At 30.1% G+C, this 21,895-nt stretch overlaps 4 protein-coding genes and 1 long non-coding RNA gene across 10 annotated transcripts; 3 read left to right on the forward strand and 2 right to left on the reverse strand.

The window, feature by feature from the left end:
- Positions 1–711: 711 nt before the first annotated feature.
- LOC109595610 (mediator of DNA damage checkpoint protein 1) lies at positions 712–7,967 on the reverse strand. 3 transcript variants are annotated; one of them, XM_049970807.1, is made up of 11 exons: positions 7,577–7,958; positions 7,426–7,524; positions 7,189–7,368; positions 6,984–7,139; positions 6,656–6,876; positions 6,421–6,597; positions 5,744–6,066; positions 1,770–5,680; positions 1,491–1,716; positions 1,254–1,403; positions 712–1,202 (listed from the first exon to the last, which is right to left on the reverse strand). In XM_049970807.1, the coding sequence occupies exons 1-11, from the start codon at positions 7,640–7,642 to the stop codon at positions 985–987; spliced, it is 5,727 nt and encodes a 1,908-aa protein (XP_049826764.1). In that variant the 5' UTR covers positions 7,643–7,958; the 3' UTR covers positions 712–984. The 3 variants fall into 3 exon arrangements, with proteins under 3 accessions (XP_049826764.1, XP_049826763.1, XP_049826762.1); XM_049970806.1 differs by having other exon boundaries at positions 1,491–1,713; positions 1,770–6,066; positions 7,577–7,967; XM_049970805.1 differs by having other exon boundaries at positions 1,770–6,066.
- A 34-nt stretch (positions 7,968–8,001) lies between these two features.
- Positions 8,002–10,697, forward strand: LOC109595583 (putative tRNA (cytidine(32)/guanosine(34)-2'-O)-methyltransferase). The gene is made up of 5 exons (XM_020010969.2): positions 8,002–8,161; positions 8,211–8,558; positions 8,612–8,821; positions 10,023–10,207; positions 10,268–10,697. Exons 1-5 carry the CDS (start codon positions 8,041–8,043, stop codon positions 10,676–10,678), a joined length of 1,275 nt encoding a protein of 424 aa, XP_019866528.2. The 5' UTR covers positions 8,002–8,040; the 3' UTR covers positions 10,679–10,697.
- A 1,472-nt stretch (positions 10,698–12,169) lies between these two features.
- On the reverse strand, positions 12,170–16,077 carry LOC109595587 (uncharacterized). 4 transcript variants are annotated; one of them, XR_007548892.1, is made up of 4 exons: positions 16,014–16,077; positions 13,834–14,160; positions 12,327–12,395; positions 12,170–12,231 (listed from the first exon to the last, which is right to left on the reverse strand). It is a non-coding gene; the product is annotated as an uncharacterized LOC109595587 (long non-coding RNA). The 4 variants fall into 4 exon arrangements; XR_007548891.1 differs by lacking the exon at positions 16,014–16,077 and adding an exon at positions 14,446–14,655; XR_007548890.1 differs by lacking the exon at positions 16,014–16,077 and adding an exon at positions 14,446–14,655 and having other exon boundaries at positions 13,834–14,275.
- Positions 16,078–16,318: 241 nt separating this feature from the next.
- On the forward strand, positions 16,319–18,989 carry LOC109595589 (protein hunchback). Its single transcript, XM_020010979.2, has 2 exons — positions 16,319–16,410; positions 17,689–18,989. The coding sequence occupies exon 2, from the start codon at positions 17,737–17,739 to the stop codon at positions 18,871–18,873; it is 1,137 nt and encodes a 378-aa protein (XP_019866538.1). The 5' UTR covers positions 16,319–16,410; positions 17,689–17,736; the 3' UTR covers positions 18,874–18,989.
- Positions 18,990–19,849: 860 nt separating this feature from the next.
- Positions 19,850–21,658, forward strand: LOC109603015 (NAD-dependent protein deacetylase sirtuin-2). Its single transcript, XM_020019468.2, has 7 exons — positions 19,850–20,009; positions 20,101–20,246; positions 20,299–20,395; positions 20,445–20,635; positions 20,693–20,858; positions 21,005–21,197; positions 21,248–21,658. The coding sequence occupies exons 1-7, from the start codon at positions 19,988–19,990 to the stop codon at positions 21,567–21,569; spliced, it is 1,137 nt and encodes a 378-aa protein (XP_019875027.1). The 5' UTR covers positions 19,850–19,987; the 3' UTR covers positions 21,570–21,658.
- Positions 21,659–21,895: the final 237 nt, after the last annotated feature.

A 21,895-nucleotide genomic window follows, 5' to 3' on the forward strand; every position in this document is an offset into this window, starting at 1 on the left:
ATAAGCGGGTATTTAAAATTTATTTCCCGTTTCTTTATTTTAAATAAGGTTGTTTTATTCTTTTCCCAAGAAAGTATTAATTTTATTACTTATTTGTAATGTATGTATATTGTTTCTTAAATCTTATTTTGATAATATATTTGTTCTAATATAATGCCATTGGTATTCTGAATTTTTATTAATTCAATTTATCCATTTCAAAAAACATATTAAAGATAATGAACCTTTGTTGGAAATCGATGAGGTTAATGGTTGTTTAAAACTATTTTTTCAAGTTGAGGTTGAAAATCATAAGAATAAAAATTGTTCTTTTTTATGAATTCGTTCTATTTCCTGACAATCTGAAAAAATGTGTACAACTTCCAATTTATTTTTCATATTTAATTTTTTTTACCTTTTCTCATTTTGATATTAATACCTAATACAAAGCTTATGATTCTAGACCCCCATATAATTGAAGTAAAAAGCCTGGTAAATTATAAGCATTTTATTTTTGTTACGTAAAAAATAAAATATCATGTAGTAGCAAATTTAAAATTAACCGAGAAAAAGAGATATGTTATTACTTTATCCTACTTGTTTTCATCTATTTCAACAGATGTAGAAAAAATATTATACCTGAAAAATATTAAATAAAGGTTTTATTAAAAACTCATATAAAGAATATTTTTATTTAATTATTTGATATATATTATAAATTCAATAAAATAATAAGATTAACTGTATTTATTTGTATAAAACATAATATAGTTCAGAAAATCAGGTTGATACTAAAGAACACCTCTTTTAGAACTGAATAAATCTAACTAGAAATATACATACACAACAGTGATGTAAAATACATTTATTAAATATTTTATAATAAATGGAACATTGTTATGTTACTAAAAAATAAGTAAATGTATAAAACCTATTTCAACAAAGCTGCTTACTGAATTGTTATTACAATATATTGTAATAACATAACGTTACAAAAATATTTAATTATAATATAGAGAATTTATCCAGTCTCAATTCTTGTCTCAGTATTCCGTCGAATATTGCCTCTATATCTACAACTTTAGCATCTGGCTTCTTTTTTAAAACTTGTAAATATTTCTTCTGATTTTCACGGGGTGAGACAATAATATAATTATTTCTTTCTGGACAATCTTTTGTTGGCATTCTGAGAACGCATTTACCACCACAGGATCCAATAGCAGCTAAAATTTTATCTTTATTACAATTTTTTCTTCACTAATTTTTAAAGGCACCTTTTAAAACCTCCACTCTATCATCCCACATTATATGCACCACATAATTCGCAAATAATTTGCTTCTTGTCGCTCTAAGAATTGATTCTTTCAATTCGAATTCCCATTTTGCCTCAGCTTCAGCATCTTTTAAAATATATTGCCATGGATCTAAAATTTACAATAGAGTTTATAAACTTGACATAGGCACTATTTTTGATAAACACAGTAAATAAAAATGTATGTGGTGTACATTACCTAGGAATTCCCCGTTCTTTTTTGAATCTCGAATCCATTGTGGAGAACATACAGGTTTACCTTGACCAATGGCAGTGAGTAATTTTTGGGTTCTCTTGACATTTTCCGTTACAACCACCGTACAGTCATCGACTGAATCAACAATATTTCCTCCCAAAGTTTTCACAAAAGAATTCAATTGTGGATTGTCCATGTGTGTAAATGCTACATTTACAATTGAATTCTTCTATAAAATAGAATTATGTTTAACAAGTATTGAATAAACATTTGAATGTTTACCTCTGTTGCTTTCGATTTTCGTCTATTAGAAGATAAACGTGATACATCGGATTCAAGAGTATCCGTAGATGTGTCTGTACGGTCCTGAAAGGAGCTCTCCGAGTCAGGTTGCTTTCGTTTATTAGTCTTTCTTCTTCCAGTTAGGTTATTGTTCAATCTTTGCTCTGCGTTTTCAGTTGTCGAATCTTCTACCTCCACCGTAACCATAGATTTCCTGTCCCTCACTTTAACTGTAACAACAGCTTCAATTTCTTTTCCCGTTTTCTGTTTTTTACTTGTCTTGCTCGTTTGCAAATTAAGAAGAGTGACATTCTGAGCTTCACTAGTCATTAATTTTTCAGAGGAATCCTCTTCATTTTCATCACTTTTACTAGATTTCTTGGTTTTTCTTGTTTTGCTCTTTTGCGAAGTAAGAATACTCAAATTCTGAGCTTCACTGCTCATTAATTTTTCAGAAGAATTCTCTTCTTTTTCATCACTTTTTCTAGATTTTCTGGTTTTTCTCGTTCTGCTCGTTTCCAAATTACAAACATTTGAATTCTGAGCTTCATTGGTCATTAATTTTTCAGGAGGATCCTCTTCATTTTCATCATAATTACTAGATTTTTTGGTTTTTCTTGTCCTGCTCATTGGCAAATAGGGAAGACTCATATTCTGAGATTCATTGTTCATTAATTTTTCTGATGAATCCTTTTCATTTTCATCACTTTTACTAGATTTTTTGGTTTTTCTTGTCCTGCTTGTTGGCAAATAGGGAAGACTCATATTCTGAGATTCATTGTTCATTAATTTTTCTGATGAATCCTTTTCATTTTCATCACTTTTACTAGATTTTTTGGTTTTTCTTGTCCTGCTCGTTTGCAAATTAGTAATAGTGGAACTCTGAGCTTCACTGTTCATTAATTTTTCAGAAGAATCCTCTTCATTTTTATCATATTTACTAGATTTGTTAGTTTTCTTTTCAGGAGAATCCTTTTCATTTTCACCATCTTTATTAGATGTTCTTCTCCTTTTGGGAGGTCTACCCGATTTCTTTTTTGAAGACGAATCACTAACTCTCTTATTGGAAGATATTTTGCTTCGTCTACTATTGGAAGGTTGTAAATCACTAGATGAATCTTGAAATTTACCAATTGAATCATTGGATTCCGAATTACCTTCTTCTATACTTTGTGTGTCTAATTGAGTTTCAGGACCAATCAAAGATGACAATGGGTTTGCAGGTCTCTTTTTATCATCAGGAATCAATGTAACATTTTGACTTGGAAAAGTTACTTCCATTTGCGTAAAATCATCCAATTCTGCAATTAGTTTTTGAGTTGTTTCATAGTATTTTTTTGGACTTGTATTTGTTGTATCCGGAACTAATACAGTATTATTAGTAGTGAATTGCTGAGTTGGTTTATCAAACACATCATCATCATTTATAGGGCACTCTTCATTGCGTTGTGAAACAGTATCTACAATTTCAATTATTTTTGCAGTAACAGGAACTAAGGTAGCATTATTAATTGACAATTGCTGAGTTGGTTTGTTAAACACATCATCATTTTCAATAAGAGGTTGTGCATTGTGCTGTGATACTGTACCTACTAAAGACTCTGTTATCTTTGGTGTATATAGAACTGATTCAGCATTATTAGTTGATAATTGCTGAGTTGGCATATCAAACACATCATCATCTTCAACAAGATATTGTACATTGTGTTGTAATACCTTATCTACTGAATTCTCTGTTGTTTCTGATGTATCAGGAACTGATTTATCATTATTAGATGAAAATCGCTGAGTTGGCATATCAAACACATCATTACCTTCAACAAGACATTGTACATTGTGTCGTGATACTATATCCACTGAAGTCTCCGTTGTTTTTGATGTATCTGGAACTGATTTAGCATTACTAATTGACAATTGCTGAGTCGGCATATCAAACACATCTTGATCTTCAACAAGACCTTGTACATTGTGTTGTAACTCAATATCTATTGAAGTGTCTGTTGTTTTTGATGTATCTGGAACTGATTTAGCATTACTAGTTGACAAATGCTGAGTTGGCATATCAAACACATCATCATGTTCAACAAGACATTGTACATTGTGTTGTGACATAGTGTTTACTGATGTTGCCATTGTTTTTGGTGTACTAGGATCTGATTTAGCATGACTAGATGACAATTGCTGAGTTGGCATATCAAACACATCGTCATCTTCAACAAGACATTGTACATTGTGTTGTGGTACAGTATTTACTGAAGTCTCCATTGATTTTGATGTATCTGGATCTGATTTAGCATTACTAGTTGACAATTGCTGAGTTGGCATATCAAACACATCATCATCTTCAACAAGACATTTTAAATTGTGTTGTGACACACCTACTGAAGTCTCTGCTTTCTTTGCTTGCTCAATATTACTAGCTAGCAATTGTTGAGTTGGTTTATCATACACATCATCATCAAAGCATTCTGCATTGTGATGTGAAACACTAACTACTGAAGATTCTTTTATTTGTACTTCGTCAGTTTCATTTGAATCTCCCATTTTATGATTTGGCACTATAAAATAAATATCTTCTTTGTCTACAATGACATTTTCTCGTAGTTTCTCATCTGTTGATTTGGACATTTCATGTTCTTTATTTTGATTAACTGTTACATTATTTTGAAGTACAGGTTCTGCAGAATTGGATATTACATTTGAATTAGGTTGAGTCGCCATTAGAAACACATCTTCACTGATTTCTTCAACCGGATATTCTAATAATTTTTCTGGTTTGTGTGTCAAATTAGAATCCAAATTAACATTTTTTTCTGAAACATTTGGTGTTTGTTTGCATGTTGCAAAATTATTCTCATGATTATTTCCATATTGCTGACTCAATATCTGTGTTTCTTCTGAATAAACATCATCATTGGGATTTAATGGATGATCAGTGACATTTTCTTCTGGTTTGGGTTCCTTATTAGTTTCAACTGTTTCTTTTTTCGAATTACATAAGGTTGATATTAGTTTTTGGGTAGACGCAAAAAAGATATCATCATTGTTCTTCTCTTCTTCATTTTTGTTAACGTTCTCATCCAGTAAGTCATTATCCTCTTTATGCACCAATTTTTGGGTTGCTAATAGTAATTCATCGCTATCGTCAGATAAATTATCTATTACAACAATACATTCATCATCTGTATTGTCTGTTAAGTTTTCTGTAGAAATCTCTTTTGGTTTGAGTATATTGTTAGTTTCATTCGAGTCTGCGATTAATTTTTGCGTACATGCTAAGTATATATCCTCATAATTTTCTCCATTGTGATTTAATTCTTCATTATCGGTTTTTTCATTTTCAGCCAATTTTTTTTCATTCTTCTGATAATTCAATATTGGATTTTCCGAGTTTTTAGCTTTTACTGATTCTGAAGTCGTATGTGAACGTCGCTGACCTAATTTTTGAGTTGGGTGTAAAAACACATCAGCATTATCAAGGTCTGATACATCAGTCTCTGGCGGTATTTTATCAGTTTTATGTAAATTATCCAACAGTTTTTGAGTTGGCATTTTATATAATTCATCTTCTTTGGTTTGTGCGAAAGTAACTATTTCTTTATTTTTATCAGTTGATGATAAACTGTGTTCTAATTGCATTTTTTCTTGGAGATCTTCAGTGGCTGAAAGAATTAATGCATCCATTGAAAATTCACTAAGCATACTCTCATGCGCTAACGCTTCCATTTCCGCAGAATTTAATTCTTTCGACGTTGATGGCTTTTGTGATGTGTTAATTTTTTTTGGAGGCCCACTTGCACTACCTAACAGTTCTTCAATTTCCGCAGAATTTAATTCTTTCGAGGTAGATGCCTTTTGTGATGTGTTAATTGTATTTGAAGGCTTACTTGAGTTATTTATTGATTTTGTAACTAGAGTATTATTTTCAGACGTGTTTATAGGAATATTTTTTTTCGAACATTCTGCTAACTCACCACTTAAATGTTGATTGGAGTTTTCTTGAACCTCCTCCGCCAATTCTGTTAAAATAAACTCTTTACAAATACTTTTCTGCTTGTTTTGTGATTTGTTAATAGGTTGAATATCTTGTGTGGCTGGAATAAAGTCAGAATCATCTAGGTCAGTAAGTGCGGTATGTTTTTCAACTAATTTTTGTCTCTTTGGAGAATTGCTAATTTCGATATCAGTTTCGTCATCAGTTGTTGATTGGGACGATAATATTCTATTCCGTACCCTCTTCTTTAATTGGCTGGTGTGTACTTGAGATTCATTGTCTTCTTCATCAATAGAGTTGAACCTAATAATTAGTAGATATTTTTATTGTATATTTTAGCATAGTGGCGGATCCACTTCCCCAGATAAATTTTGACTGGGTTCCTTTGTGGATTTGCCGTTGCTTTTTTGGATTAAATAATTGTTTTAACAAATTCCTATTTCAATTCTAGGAGCGTCATGATTTTGTTTATTAAAATTAAATCTTCAAATTTCTTGTACTTATTCACTCAATTACATGATAATAGAATTAAAATAATCTAAGTTAAATATGGAGTAAATCTTGAGCATTTTGTTCCCCACATTATTACTTTTCCCTATATTTTCATTATTTGTAAAGTAAAAAAAATACTAATAAAATCAATATGTGAGGACAAACCTGTAACTAACTCTTCTCTGGAGTTGGCTGGTATGAATATAATCATCTGAATCAGAATCATTATCTATATCTGTTTCAGAATCTTCGATACTAATTGTGGTGTTTGGAGATTCTTGTTTAGGCTCACTGATGCGAGTTTCAGAATCCTTAGAAGACTGATTACTGTCCTCACTTGCGCTATAATAAAACGAAAATTATAAAATATACCAAAATAAAATGTATATTTTTTTCTTACCCATTATTTACTTGATTATTGTTTTGTGTTTCAGAGGTATTTAATCCTGTTAAAAGATCAATTGACTCATTGTCACTATCATTCATAACTGCAGAGACACCCATTGAATTCCGTAGGGTATTATTATAGATTGTTTCATCTATTTCATTAATAGTTAATCTTGATTTCACAGAATTATCAATATTAGACATATTTCCAACATCCAGTATCTGAGTTGCTACCTAAATTTTTAATATTTCATTATAAATATGATCATTATGTATGTAAAATTAAGGTCAGTTTGGGTAAAAACAAAAAATCTTTGTCCCATATATCTTATTTTAATTACCTCATGAATGTTTTCCATGGTAGACTCATGTATAGGTGAAGATGTAACTTTGTTTGAAATGTTTTGTGTGGAAGCTTGATAGAAGCTTTCAGATTGACTCTGGGTTATTTGGCCAACCTTATGTTTCATCAGACTTGTAGGTCCAATCTGATCAATCTATAACATAAACTGGTAAAAAAAATACTTTCATTAAATATTTACATACAATTTCATATTTGGCTGTTAGATCACCAAACTCAATTACAACATTATGGTATACTTCATACAGAGAATATGGTCGAAGATTGACTTTGTCGCATTTAGTTCCATTTGTGGATTTCAAATCGCTTATATAATGTTTTCCGCCTTTAATGATTGTCAGCACAGCATGCTGCTTGCTCACCTCCTGAAGTAACATTTAAGTGTATTTATTTGTAAAACAAAATTCAATAACTATGCAAACCATTCGAGGAATGTTTATATGAATATGAGGGCTTCGTCCAATTAAATTTAAACCCTCAAAAACTGGGTATGATTTCCCATTTACTTTTAAGAATGCCACCTAAAATATTAGGTTAAAACCAATAAAATATTATGTGCGCTAAGGTACATACTTGAATATTTTCGTCCTTATCCATTGTGGTGCTCAATCTTCCAATTTCTTCTTCATTATCATCCATAATTGCAATGATTGAGTGACATGAAAATGTCAAGTAATAAAAATGTCACATAATAGCGACCAAACCGTATCCTATTCTATAGTTTTGTTATTTATATTTGAACAAAATAAAAGACACTCGCAAATCCCAGAATAACACTTGTTTTAAATAACAGACTGGCAACTATAAAACTAAATATAACCAGGCGAAATAATATCAGTTGGCTGGTGAATATGCACCTTTAAACAATGCATGTTTTTGAAATTTATTAATAATAAATAACATCTGTAAATGTTTTTATTCAAATATAGGTTATATTTTATTTTAAATTTACTTTTTTAACCAACTACAAATTTTAAATTTCCCTAGGAAGATGTTGATAAAGTGGTCTAACCTTACTTTTTCAACTTATAACGACCATGGGCAAAACATCCAAAGACAAACGTGATATTTATTATAGAAAAGCAAAAGAACAAGGGTGGAGGGCTAGAAGTGCTTTTAAACTCTTACAAATTGACGAAAAATTTGATATTTTTAAAGGTACAAATCGATTTATTGCGTGTATATTAAATACAGAATTAAATTGTAGGAGTCACAAAAGCTGTAGATTTATGTGCTGCCCCAGGGTCATGGAGTCAAGTACTATCAAGAAAATTGTATTTGGGTGAAAAAATTAATATAAAGGAGAAATGTACATTATTCCACACAGATGATACTGCTGTTCAATCAAAAGATTTGAGTAATGAAGTGAATAAAGAAACAAAATTCAAAAATGAAAATGTTAAAATTGTTGCTGTGGATTTGCAACCAATGTCCCCACTGCCAGGGGTTATTCAAATCCAGGGTGATATCACCAAATATTCCACTGCACAGGAAATTATAGGACATTTTCAAGGCACCCATGCAGACTTAGTTGTTTGTGATGGTGCTCCAGATGGTAAAATATGAAAATAATATATTGTTGCAATTATTTTAAAATATAATTTTCAGTAACTGGTTTGCACTGTATGGATATTTACATTCAAGGACAGTTACTACTAGGGGCACTACATATCACTTGTAATGTTTTGAAACCTGGAGGAACATTTGTAGCAAAAATTTTCAGAGGGAAGAATAATGATTTATTGACAAATCAATTATACACTTTGTTTAAAGAAGTTCATGTTGTGAAGCCCAGTAGCTCCAGAAACTCAAGTATTGGTATGTGTTATTAAGGGGTTATATCTGGCTTTTGTCAAGAAAATATCAATAAACACGTTTTTTTTCAGTTAATAGTGTAAATTTTAGAAACTATATTTATATTTACTATTCTGTATATTAATAGTAATATAATGATATGTAAAATTAGAAATATCTAGTAAGGCTAGAAAATGTTTTGTTTACTATTTGTATATTAATTATCACTTATGAACTAATATGCTAATACTTTCAATAATAATTGAAGGTATGTTTGTTAACTTACACACATGTCCAAAGGTTTGGAATACTTACAAATAATATATCTATGCCCATGACCTATCAGTTTAAATGAAATACTTAATGTAAAATTTCGAAAAAATTAAATTTTTTTGATAGTCTACACCTTCAGAAATAACATATTAAAGTTTCAAATGAATATCTCAAATAGTTTTTGAGTTACAGCCTTCTAAAAAGTAGCCATTCAGCAGGTCTAAAGTTACATTTACTATAGGGCCTACCAGTGTTATTGTTCAGGATCTAATGATGAAAATATTTTGATTGATCCATCTCATGGATATTGTATTATTCAGATTGTTTAGGATTTTTATGCAATTAACAATTTAGTGATATGTACAAAATGTGACTTAAACATTCAAGTTTGCAAGGCTTAAAATTCATAATTGCTCTTACGTGTGAATGGAATATTTCGTATATCAATTTCGGGCCTATGATTGAAAATGCATTTCAAATAAATAGGCTGTGATGCGCCTTTCAAGTGCCAGAATGAAAGGAGTTAAACAACCAAGCTGTATCTTCATCTTGATGAAGAACTACAATATCCCAGCAGGCGCTTTTCGAAGAAGAGGAAAGTGAATTATATGGACCTGAAATGTCAAATTAGCCCTAACAATAATATTTAACCATTCATAACAATGAAATCAATTTTATCTTTAAACGCGTTTTTCTCAAAAATCATCAAATTATCAGGCAAAATTCGACAATTGTTTTTTGAAAACCCATTTGTTATATATAAATTATATTTTACAATTCTAGGTAAAGGTATAGATAATATCTATATTGATTGATATTTATTCTACTTTTTTTTATAATGTATGTCATTATTTCAATATAATAATTAATTGAATTTTAATATTAAATTAACAAAAATTTTGATATAACATATTTACCGAAATAAATTAATAATTCTTTAATTTCGTTACAGAGGCATTTGTAGTATGTACATCTTATGATCCACCAGAAGGATTTGACCCAAAATTAATGACACCTTACTTAAATGTTTCGAACAAAGATTTTAGTAAACTTGAAGGAGTCAACAGGGTGATCATTCCATTTGTTGTTTGTGGAGATGTGAGCGCTTATGATTCCGATACAACGTATCCATTACAAGTAAAAATTTAAACTTAATTTTGACAAAAAATTATTTTTACTTATTTATTTTGTTTTCAGTTAAAAGGAGAGGAACCATACAAATATAGACCACCTGTACAACCACCAATAGCACCTCCATATTATTTTTCAAAGGACACGAAATTTAATGCGCCTGATTGTACAACTGCGAAGGCGTCCAAAATTCAAACAGAAAACGTAGAATGCATTACAAAAAAACTTGATTCTGTTAAGATAGAATTTGATGAGCAAACAGAAATTCCATACATATTTACTGAATATCCTCTAAGTGATCAATTACAAACAGTAACTACCTCCAATTTGACAAGGACCCAGGAATTAAGTGATAAAAATGAACTTGCAGAGTTGCAAAGTATATACGAGGAGAATAACATAAAAGCCAGTCCGGAGGTTTTAAACCGAATGCTTGAACATCTTAAACAATCTGATACTTGTACATGTAATTTATAACATGTAAAAAATAAAATAAAATTATCCCATAAAAAATTTATCTTATTTATTAGAAATTGCATCATATAGAAATATGAATAAGTAGTTTATATAAATATATTCAAATATTTATTTTCGATGAAATGATTGTTTATATCTTATGAGTCATAAGTAAATACTGGTCAATTTGCAAGAATGTAAACAATGTGTACATGAATAGATATTCCAGAAATTTAGCCAGTGCACTGTTAAAAATAGTAACTGGTCCGTGAGTGTCATAACAAAGATGTCATTCACACATTAGCGATATTAGTTTAATAAACAATAAATTAGCACTTTCATTTACGCAAATTCCGCATATAAAAGTGTACGACACGTACTGCCACCCATTAAGTCAGTAATCGTCGTAGTAACCATAAGCCAAAATGAAAGTTTGGATGTTAAGTTTGATGGTGCTGAGTGTCAGTTATGCCATGCCGTCCATCATTAGGGATGACGATATAATTTTGCCGTCGATGGAAAGGATTTCAAAGAGATCTTTGAATAGTAGTCCTGTTATAACGCCGTTACTTACATCAAGTGGAAATCCTATGGACAGAGTGGTGAAAAGAGAAGCAGTCCGGGAAGAAGACAAGTTTGTTGCCGATCAATTCCTGCATTCGGAGGATAATAAAGCTACTGCTCATCCAAACATAATAAAAAGATTGGTTAAAAGAAGCGAGTTTGGCATCTTCTCCGATATGAATGGGTTCTTCAGTCGAAGACTTCAAGATGGATTTGACAGAGGAATTAATTGAAAATATAAAGAAATATGTGTTAGATGAGATATTGAGACTGAAATCTATTTATTTGTAATATTGATTTTTTATTTATTGTATTAATAAAATGTAATAAAATTTATAATTTTTCATTAACTCTGTGTTTTTATTTTTAATTAGTAATATTAGTAAAGATTTATGCCGGGTTGTATGGTAAAAATAAGTAAAAAATTAGCATTACGTTTTTAATAGCTTCGTAATTCTTAAAGTCCGTTTCAATACATATCCTTAATCCTGATTACTTGTCGTTGTAATCCACGTACTACTTTTTTCATTTGTTTTCTCTGCAAACATTTTTGCAGAGTGTATATGTATGACAGTCTTAATTTTACATCTACAAGCATTTTGTATATTTATTTAAACTTACCATAGTCGAATTTAGAGGTTTAATACCAACATTTCCAAAGACTAGGGATTCCAGTGCAAAATGTAATAATTTCATTTTTTTCAAAGTGGTGTTGATGACACCGGAAATCGAAGATTAATTGTTATTTTAGTTTATTATTTTAGCGTAAAGGAATCAGTGTAAAGATTGATGTCGTTTCAAAATTAAGGAACTGGTCGATTATATATAAACTACATATGTTATGTTTCTTTAAAAATATTTATTACCACATCCATTCTTTAGTTTTTCAGTGTTTCCTAAGCTAAATGGTCCAGCAACAATAAAATACTAAGCATTTCTTCTTCTGTCATCTCAGAGTTTCTAAATTTATTTTTTTTAATTCTTTTTTTAGCTTTTTTTGCACCTGCAACCTGGTATATAAATATGTGTATATTACATGTTAAGTAAATATTATAAAACTAATAAATATTCTTCGATTTTTATGGCAATTTTTTCATGAACTTACTTTTTAACAGTTTAGTGCAAGTTGTAGGTGGAGCTTCATCAATACCTTGGGCAAGTTGCGACAGTTTCTCTAAAATGAAAAAAAAAAGAATTAGATTAAATTTAAGGTAAATAAATTTACCTTAAATTGTAATTTAAAATTTACTATTATAATTAGAATAAATTTAATGTATCGTAAATTAAATTATCATTAAAAAGGATTAAAGTTTATTTGTAAAGGATGTATCACAATGCAAATTTTAACTTCATACACTCCTCCTTTAAATAAAAAGTCCATGTTATAAACAATAATCTAATAAAATGAATGAGATTTTTTTACTATAAAAATATCTAGGGGTATAAATTTTACGAATAAATTACCTGAATTATTTTTTATTTGATTTCTTCAAAAATCGATTATATAATAAACTTAGGAGTTTTCACCCCTATTTTTATAAATATTCATTTAACACAAAACATGGTGGGAGGAAGTTCGAAACACTTATGTCTTTATATCTAATCGGTTAATTTTTTTATTAATGGTTTTCCAGCACATGGAATTAAAAATGATTTCTAAAGTTTACCCTCTTATTATTAACCATATTTCAAATCCCACAAAAGTAATAAACTAGTAAATACTTAAAAAATGTTGTTCATTAATTATTAATTGGAATTTCAATTAATATTTCCATCCCCAAATTCAAATGTTAAAAAAATACTAAGTACTAAAAATGAAACATAAAATACCAGTAACAAGACTGTAACAATAAACAGGGTAAACACTCTATGTGTTCAATTTATCCAATTCAATAAATTTTCAACCATTTTCTCAACTGTTAAAATTAATAAAAATATACCGAATTTGATTGCTTAATATGTACTTTCTCTGTATTTATGTTTCTCATATTGATTGCTAACAGACTTATAATATGCGTCATATATTTTTATAAATAATGCAGCTAATCATCGATGATTGTTATACTAAATACTTTATATTATACACACATGTTAAAATTTACTGATAGTATGTAAAAATCTCATTCTCAATGACTTGGTATTTTAGATTTTTTTTTAATTTTATTAGATTGTCCCCTATGGGAATCGATGACTGCTTGTCACCTCTGCTTTCTATAGTCATTCAGTTCTTCTTGGAGTATACTGGTTCAAAATTCTAGAAGTCTATGCGAAATTAACCAAACAAAGTTCCACAAATACCCGTGAAAACCAATGTAATCAACTATGAACTAAATGCAAATTGACTATTACTTTAAAAGTTTTTTCTTTAATTTTTTGTGTCGAAGTTATAATAATCACTGGCTATATATACAATACAATCAAGCACCGTTAAAGTGGATCCATTTTAATTCATAAAAGAGTTTAAAACATCCCTAACATGAGTTTATTATATTGTATTATCCTACAAATAATAATTATGACTTAAATAAGAAGTTAACAGCAGCAGGATAAACAAATCAGCTTCTAATAAGATAAAATTGTTAGTAAATGAATATTTGCATAGGTATACTTACCCATCAGTTCCTTGCAATCCAGATTCAGTACATTCAAACTTCAATACATTTTCACCCGCTCCAGGTTGTTTTTCATCCCAATCTTCATTATTTATAAGAGGCTCCTCTTTAATTAATTGACATTGTCTTATAATATTTTCGTCATTCGCTTCTATCTCAGTTTTTATATAATGTTGAACGTGTTGAATACGATCGTTTTCTAGACGGTGTTCTCGATTTTTCAAAGATTTTTGAGCCCTTAACAATGAATGACGCGTTCTGTCTAATTGTAATCGTTCATTCCTCTTAGAACTACTCTCCTTCGACCTAGACATGGACATCCGTAATCTACAATTTTTAAGACGTCTTTCCCTATCTTGTACAGATTCATTTTCACGTCGCAATCTTTGGCTTTTGGCCTTTCTCATGATTTTAGATAGATTTGACTTTCTTTTAGGCATAACTAAATATTAGAAAAAAACAACTGTCTACGTTACTAACTAAATAAAATAACGTATAAATAATTTATCAATTTCAATGTAAATCTGAATATTGAACACAAATGTAACAAAATATTTTGAATTAAGATAAGATAAGATAAGGAGAACGGATTGGTGGAATTATAAAAGATACCTATCAATCAATTTCTAAACGAAGTCGTTGAGACACAACCGTTAACAACAACCCGCTCGCGCGTTCTAGGCCCGCGCGACAGGCAGCCTTTGTGATATTGATTCGTTGGTGGGAGAAGTGGTGGGAGGCGCCCGATGTGACGGCCCAGTGGTGGCATGCGCGTGAGCTGCGCGTGGTACTGAACAGTACTTGGACGTTGCAACATTACTTTATTTTCTAAAATAGAAGAATTTTTTAAAAATAAAAGTAGCCTAAGTTACTCCTTATTACATCAACTACCTGCCAATAAAAGTCCCGTCAAAATCGGTCCAGCCATTTCAGAGATTAGCCGGAACAAACAGACAGACAGACAAAAATTGTAAAAAAATGTTATTTTGGTGTATGTACCGTATTTATATTCATATGCATGTAGTAAGAAACGGTTATTTCAATATTACAAACAGACACTCCAATTTTATTTATATGTATAGATTAGTACACAATTGAAGCCTGTCATATGTGTATTCCATGTTATCAACATTCGATTCCATTTTTCTAATTAATTTTTAATTTGTTAGAAAAATTATTTAATAGTCGGTATATTTCTCACCAAAACAGCTAAAGATCTTGTGTTTCAACGGTTTTCAGCCGTTTGAAAAAAATAATAAATCAGTTGTTGATTTTATATAAAATATAAATTTATACGGATAGCTTGTAAATCAAGACATGAGCAAAGGTGTTCTGTGTAAGCTGCGTTTATTAACTGAAAAGGACCAAAAGCTAGGGACCAGTGAGATAATAAATATTGTCAGTGTATTGTGAATACTTCAACTCAAATAGCTTATTAAACAGCTGTGAAGTATTCTTGCAGTGTAATTGGATATATATAGATAACTATTTAATCTAGGATGGACCTAGCTGAGTACATAAACCAACCTATGGAACCTGGTTGAATATAAGATGTAAATTATACGCATGCGTTCAAATTTAGATTAAGCCGTGATTTTTGATACCTCATTGCCACATGTTACTAGTACCATTGGAATTAATGGATAATTTCTGGAACTCATCAGACAACCCAAGTGCATAAACATAATAAATACACATTTTTGTAAACTTTTGTTCACTATTTTGATAATCATTGGTCAATTTTTCAGCCTCTATATCTCTTGATAAATATATATTCCATGCATTTCATGTGAAAATCTTATTAATACAAAAAGATTACAAATGAATTCACAATAGAATTTGATTCAATTCGTGCCGAATGCAACCCTTATACAATCGTTAATGTGATTAAAAAGGGTATTTCAATGACACCATGTTCAATTCGCAATACACAGCCACTATTGTTATTGTAGAAATGCTTAATTTTGTTTGTTAATAAGAGAAGAACGTATGTCGGATGTACCAAATTTCAATTGAGCTATAACTAAATGATTTGCTCTGAAAAGTTACAAGCGTATCTGAGTCTGTCGTTTTTCGAATAGGGCTACCATTAACTTTACCCCTAAAACTAAGTGGTAATCTAAACGTGACAACGTTGAATATAAAATAAACATCATATTTGAGTTTGAAAATATGCGTACCAGCAATTCATCACATAGTTCTAAACTTCACTGTGATATTCTATAACATCCATGAAAAATATCTTGAAAACCAAAACAATAATGCACATAAAGTACATGCGCACTTATTTGCAAACAAACAATGTTGCCAAACATATTTAATATTAATATTTATATATAAACTTTTAAATTATTACGTTTCTTATTTTTGAAGATTCAATTTTAAAATTTTATTAGCAATATTTGTTCATTCTAAATATGAACATTTAATTGTGGTATATTAGAAGTTTATTTGACAGTTGCTTCAACCGGCAACACTGCATCAGCTGCATATTTGACATTGTGGGTTGTTTAGGTGAATGTTTTAAGTAAAATTGGGAATTTATTTGTAATTTAATGGATTTACAATTAATTTTTGGTAAGATAATTTTAATATTAACTGCTCACACTTTATTGAAGTTTTAGTAATTCATTACTATTATTGTATTCTGGTCTTCGATGTTTTGTCATAAAAACATAATTTTTATGTGAATACAACAATATTTACTATTATTTTATTTGTTCCAGCAATCAGAAGTTATGTAAAAATTATTTCACAATATCAGTTATACTTACTGGTTTCACAACATCAGTTAAAAAATTATAGGACATTGCTCGATATATAAAAAACGATAATGAAGATTTTCCCATAAAATTAAGAACGTTTTTACTAATTAATTATCTTAACAATTCTGAAGGTAAAGAAAGATGTATAAAATACAGAAGAGCTGGTACAAATGAAATTAATAGTAACCTTTTTAAACTAAATTTAATTATTTTAAAATCATTGGTGATTTTAGTAATATTACATGATATTAAGCAGCTGTTAATATGTAGCATAGTATTATTATTTGTAAATTTAAACTTTTCTTAAAATATCTGTTGAGTATTATTGTAATTTTGATGAGAACAAGACTTATGTAATCATTTAAGCTGGCAAATTGGGTTTACAAAGGCTGTCCAATTGGAGAAAAGATGTGTAAGTTCCAGATCAATAATATGACAAATGAAAATCCATCTTCCAAGGACTGCAATGTTCATACAGATGTATAATAAATCTATATAAATTACTTTAACGAATAGTAATATTCCAGAAAAAAAATTATATACATGTTAATACACTACTAATAGATTGGGGAACAATGAGTGGAGTTCAAAGTCAGTGGAGCTTAAATGTCTATTTATTAGTCTATTAATTTGTAGGATCTTCTAAAGAGGTATGACAAAAGCTGGACATTTTTCATTACCCAGTAACAATAATGTAATTCTTAATTTTAATCTGTTGTTTATGAGAAAAATTAATAACATACACAAATTATTGTTTTTATAAGAAGTTTATATTTGAAACTGAATTAACATTAATACTGATGGGGAGTTACCCTATAATCTTGTTGTTGTTCATTGCCTGGCCTATTCTTTGCTTCTGAAAGAATTCTGAATCTGTCATTTATTCCTCATAAATAATTTCTAAAGGTGTCTTACTTGGAGCACCCGGATTACGCCTTGCAGTGCACAAAATACTATCCATTAACACTCGCTGCCATTCCATATATTTTAGAAGCGATTCCATACTGTTTAAGTAAACTTCAATCAAATGTGACAACTACATATTGCTTTACATCAAGCTTAATTATCTGAACATCGATTTTTTTTTCAGATAACCCTGGTAAAAAACTAACAATTTACATCAAAGCTACTACCTCAGATGAACTCCAGTAACTGGGATGATAAGATCAAGTGCCAATCATTACCTCAGGAAAATTTTCAAAATAACATCTACCAACGAAAAATATGTGATTCAAAGTGCCTCCACTGTAATTTTACTAACAGACTCCAGCAAGTTGCAGATGGCACACAAGATGGCACTCCAAATGAACCAGTTTTGGGCCATTCATCATCTATGGCTAATTTTCTCGCGGGCGGAGGAAAGCATGTATGCAATGAGGCTCCATTAGTTGGGCCTTCATTCAACTTAAACCATTCACTGGACATATTTCGGGACATGATTTGTAGTAAGACATTTCAAAATACCAGAAATTTTGAAAATACTAAATACAACCACGATATCGTGAACCCAGTAAGTGAGTTTATAACTAAATCGTTGTGCAATAGTATTGGAATTCATGGAATTCCACGGTTGAAAATGGAAGTACAAAATATACCTACTAACCAAACCAATTGCGAGCTAAACCCGAACTCCACCAATTGGTCCATAACAACTGATAATGAAGCCAGTTTTTTTTGTAATGGCAAACATGAGCATGCTTCCGACATTAAACTGGAAAAAGATACATTTTCCGATTTCGCAAGTGAATATTTTTACTACAACTCCAAACCGAATGAATCCCCTACTTCTGTGTCAAATAATCGTGAATCTAAGAAAAGTGAGACAAAAAATTCGAATATTGCGTCTAGCACTTTGGATAGTAACGCAATGAAATGTACCCAGTGTTCTTATTCTACCACAAACAAATACAGGTTCAAAAATCACCAATTAGAACATGTTATTGATGACTTAAAATGTCCGGAATGTTCTTACACAACGAAGAACAAATACAGATTTAAGTATCATTTAGAGCAACACAACAGTCATTTTCGATGTACAGAATGTTCCTTTACTACAAAAGATAAGTACAGATTTAAGTATCATACAATGGAACACAGGAATGGAGTGTTAAAATGCACAGAATGTTCGTTTACCTCTAAAGATAAATACAGGTTTAAGTATCATACGTTAGAACACAGCAGTGAGGAACAGAAATGCTCAGAATGTTCCTTTACAACTAGGAATAAGTACAAGTTTAAGCACCACTTGAGGAAACACAAGAAGCCAAGTATTTAGTCTCATTAGCCATTCCTTTTCAATAGAATATACAATGCCAATTTAATTTTTATATGTTGTAGTAATGTTTACTATAAGAACAGTATTTTGTTTATGTGTATAAAAAGTGGCATTTATTAATGAGTATTATTTATAAACCTATCTATAATTGTTACCTTAATTCAAAAATTAATTTTAATAATTTAGTGATAAAAGTTGTATATGGAATGTGTTTTTTTTTATTATTTATTATCTAACAAAAACTTGTACGTATATTTTTATAAAAATATAGTTTACTGAAAAATAATATCTTGTTTTAATTTTTAATACAAAAGCTCTCAACAACAAATGTTGTTTTGATCTGTCATTCTTTGCTCTTTTTCATTGCTCTAAATGGTGTGAGTTAAATTACATTTTTTTTTTTCATTAAAGATTTCAGGGTTCAATTTTATAGAGAAACTAATTTAATGGAAATCCTATTTGAATTACATTTTATGTGTTATAAATCAATGATAGTCACTTTAAATAGCTATGAAATTTTTATTATTTTATTACGTTAATGCTTTTGTAAGTTATGTACTTGATTTGTATCAAAACAAGATCTAAATTTAATACTTATCGTTTCATTCCATTGGTGTAGAAATAGTGAAAATGGGATTACCACAGTACCCAAGTTCTCCACCAATGGATTGACATTAATTAAAACTAATGTTATTTTGGCGAGATAAAACAGTGTCAATAATCCGGCATATTTTTTGAAAATTTTCTAACCAAAAATTAATTAAAAGTTTAAGCTGCCTAGTCTATGGGGCTTAGCGTCCAAACGACACAACATTGTACTAAATTCAGGTAAATCCACTAATTATTATTTCGAGTCGATGCATTGTAAATTCATTTTTCGAACATACTGTGTTAAGAATAATAACCTACAAATTCATAATAAAAATGTGTGCATTAGACCTACCATAAATGACGTAGAGAATCTACGCGTTTATGTAGTGTGTTGGTCCGCTGGCTGACGACTTGTTATGATTTGATATTTTTTTCTTGAAATACCTCATTATAGTAAAATTTTAGTGAATAATACAACTAGTTAGAGTTTGTGCTGTGGTACAAAGTATAATTATTTAAAACTATGTCCGACTCCAGTTCTTCAGGTAATTCGAGGTGACCGGGAAGAGATGACCCTTTGTCGAAAATTTATGCAGTCTTTTAAGTATCGTTCAGTTTACATGCGAAGATTTTCAGGAGCTAACGAAGAAGACCGCACTCATGGAGCTAGTGGATCCAGTGATAGTACAGCTGGTGTTACTATGGAGGCTCTTCGTAAATACTTAGCTCAAAAGCTAGGTTTCTATGATGATGATGATGAAGAAGTGCCTGAGAGAGTTAAAGTTAGTTACTTTATTACATTTGATATACAGTGATTAACAGACCTATTTGTAGATATTAGATGAACCCAACTTGAATGGAATTGTGAAGTATATTAAAAAAATGGATTGTAAAAATATTATAACCATGGCTGGTGCTGGAATTTCCACATGTAAGACTATGAATTATTATATTTATCATATACATATTAGATTTTCCAGCTGCAGGAATACCAGATTTTCGTTCACCAGGCACTGGCCTTTATCACAATTTACAAAAATACAAGTTACCCCATCCACAGGCAATATTTGAATTGGATTTTTTTGAAGAAAATCCTAAACCTTTCTTTGAACTGGCCAAAGAATTATACCCTGGATGTTTCAAACCAACTATTAGTCATTACTTTATTAAGGTAATGCAAAAATATTCTAGTTTTTTGTATAATTTGTGTATTTAAACATATTTTAAGATGTTAAATGATAAAGGGATGCTTTTAAGACATTATACCCAAAATATAGACACATTGGAACGAGTTGCTGGTATACCTGAAGACAAAATTGTTGAAGCTCATGGAACTTTCCATACTGGTCACTGTTTAAAGTGTAAGGAATTATATACACAGGAATGGATGAAAGGTGAGAGATTTATTAACAATTGTTAATATTGCAGTTTAAGTTCAAATTAAAAATTAAATTCAGATTATTTCTGTAATCTCAACTAAGTAGTCAAATGTGTTAGCCAGTACTAAGAATTCCTATTTCTATTTATTTTTAAATTTTAGAACGGATTTTTCGAGATGAAATACCAATTTGTGAAAAATGCCCTGGTGTTGTAAAACCAGACATTGTGTTCTTTGGAGAAAATCTGCCAACTAAATTTCATGATTTGGTACCAAAAGACTTTGCTAAATGTGATCTTCTAATCATTCTTGGGTCTTCCTTGGTTGTGCAGCCCTTTAGTTCCCTTGTGGAAAGGTTTGTATAACAATATTTTTAAAAAATCATTCTTTGTGTTCTTTTTATAGGGTGTCTAATAAAACACCTCGGCTATTGATAAACCGCGAAAAAGCTGGGGAACAGAGCAAAATGATGTCAATGTTGGGAATGCAAGGTGGTTTACGTTTTGATGATGAAGAGTTTCCAAGAGATGTGGCTTGGTTAGGAAATTGTGATGATGGATGTCTTGAGTTGGCAGATGAACTTGGCTGGAGTGAAGAACTAAAAGAAATGTGCAAAAAAGAACATGACAAAATTGATAAGGAAAACGTTGATGACAAGACGAAAGACGTTGAAAATGTCGCATCAAAGGATGATACTTCAAATGAGAATATACTTAAAAATAAATGATTAAATATTTAATTAAATTTCTGTGTACTAAGTCTTTCCTCATATTACAACCTTACACTTACACTCATTATTTGAAAGATTTGAAACATGATTTAAAAATATTTGACACATTCTCGTTTGCAAAAAAGATGATTAATTTTGAAATAAAAACCATCTAATAAATTTGATCATAAATGTAGAATTCATAATGATATATGAATGACTTCTAGCGAAATTCCCTCTTATAGGTTTCAATATGTAAGAAAAGACTGCACATTAACTTTGTATCTTGTTAGGTTTATAATGGTTAAAACATGATCGTTAATAACGATTTGTGTAGTTGATTT

The sequence above is a fragment of the Aethina tumida genome, chromosome 1 (assembly GCF_024364675.1).
Source record: "Aethina tumida isolate Nest 87 chromosome 1, icAetTumi1.1, whole genome shotgun sequence".
Taxonomy (NCBI): domain Eukaryota; kingdom Metazoa; phylum Arthropoda; class Insecta; order Coleoptera; family Nitidulidae; genus Aethina; species Aethina tumida.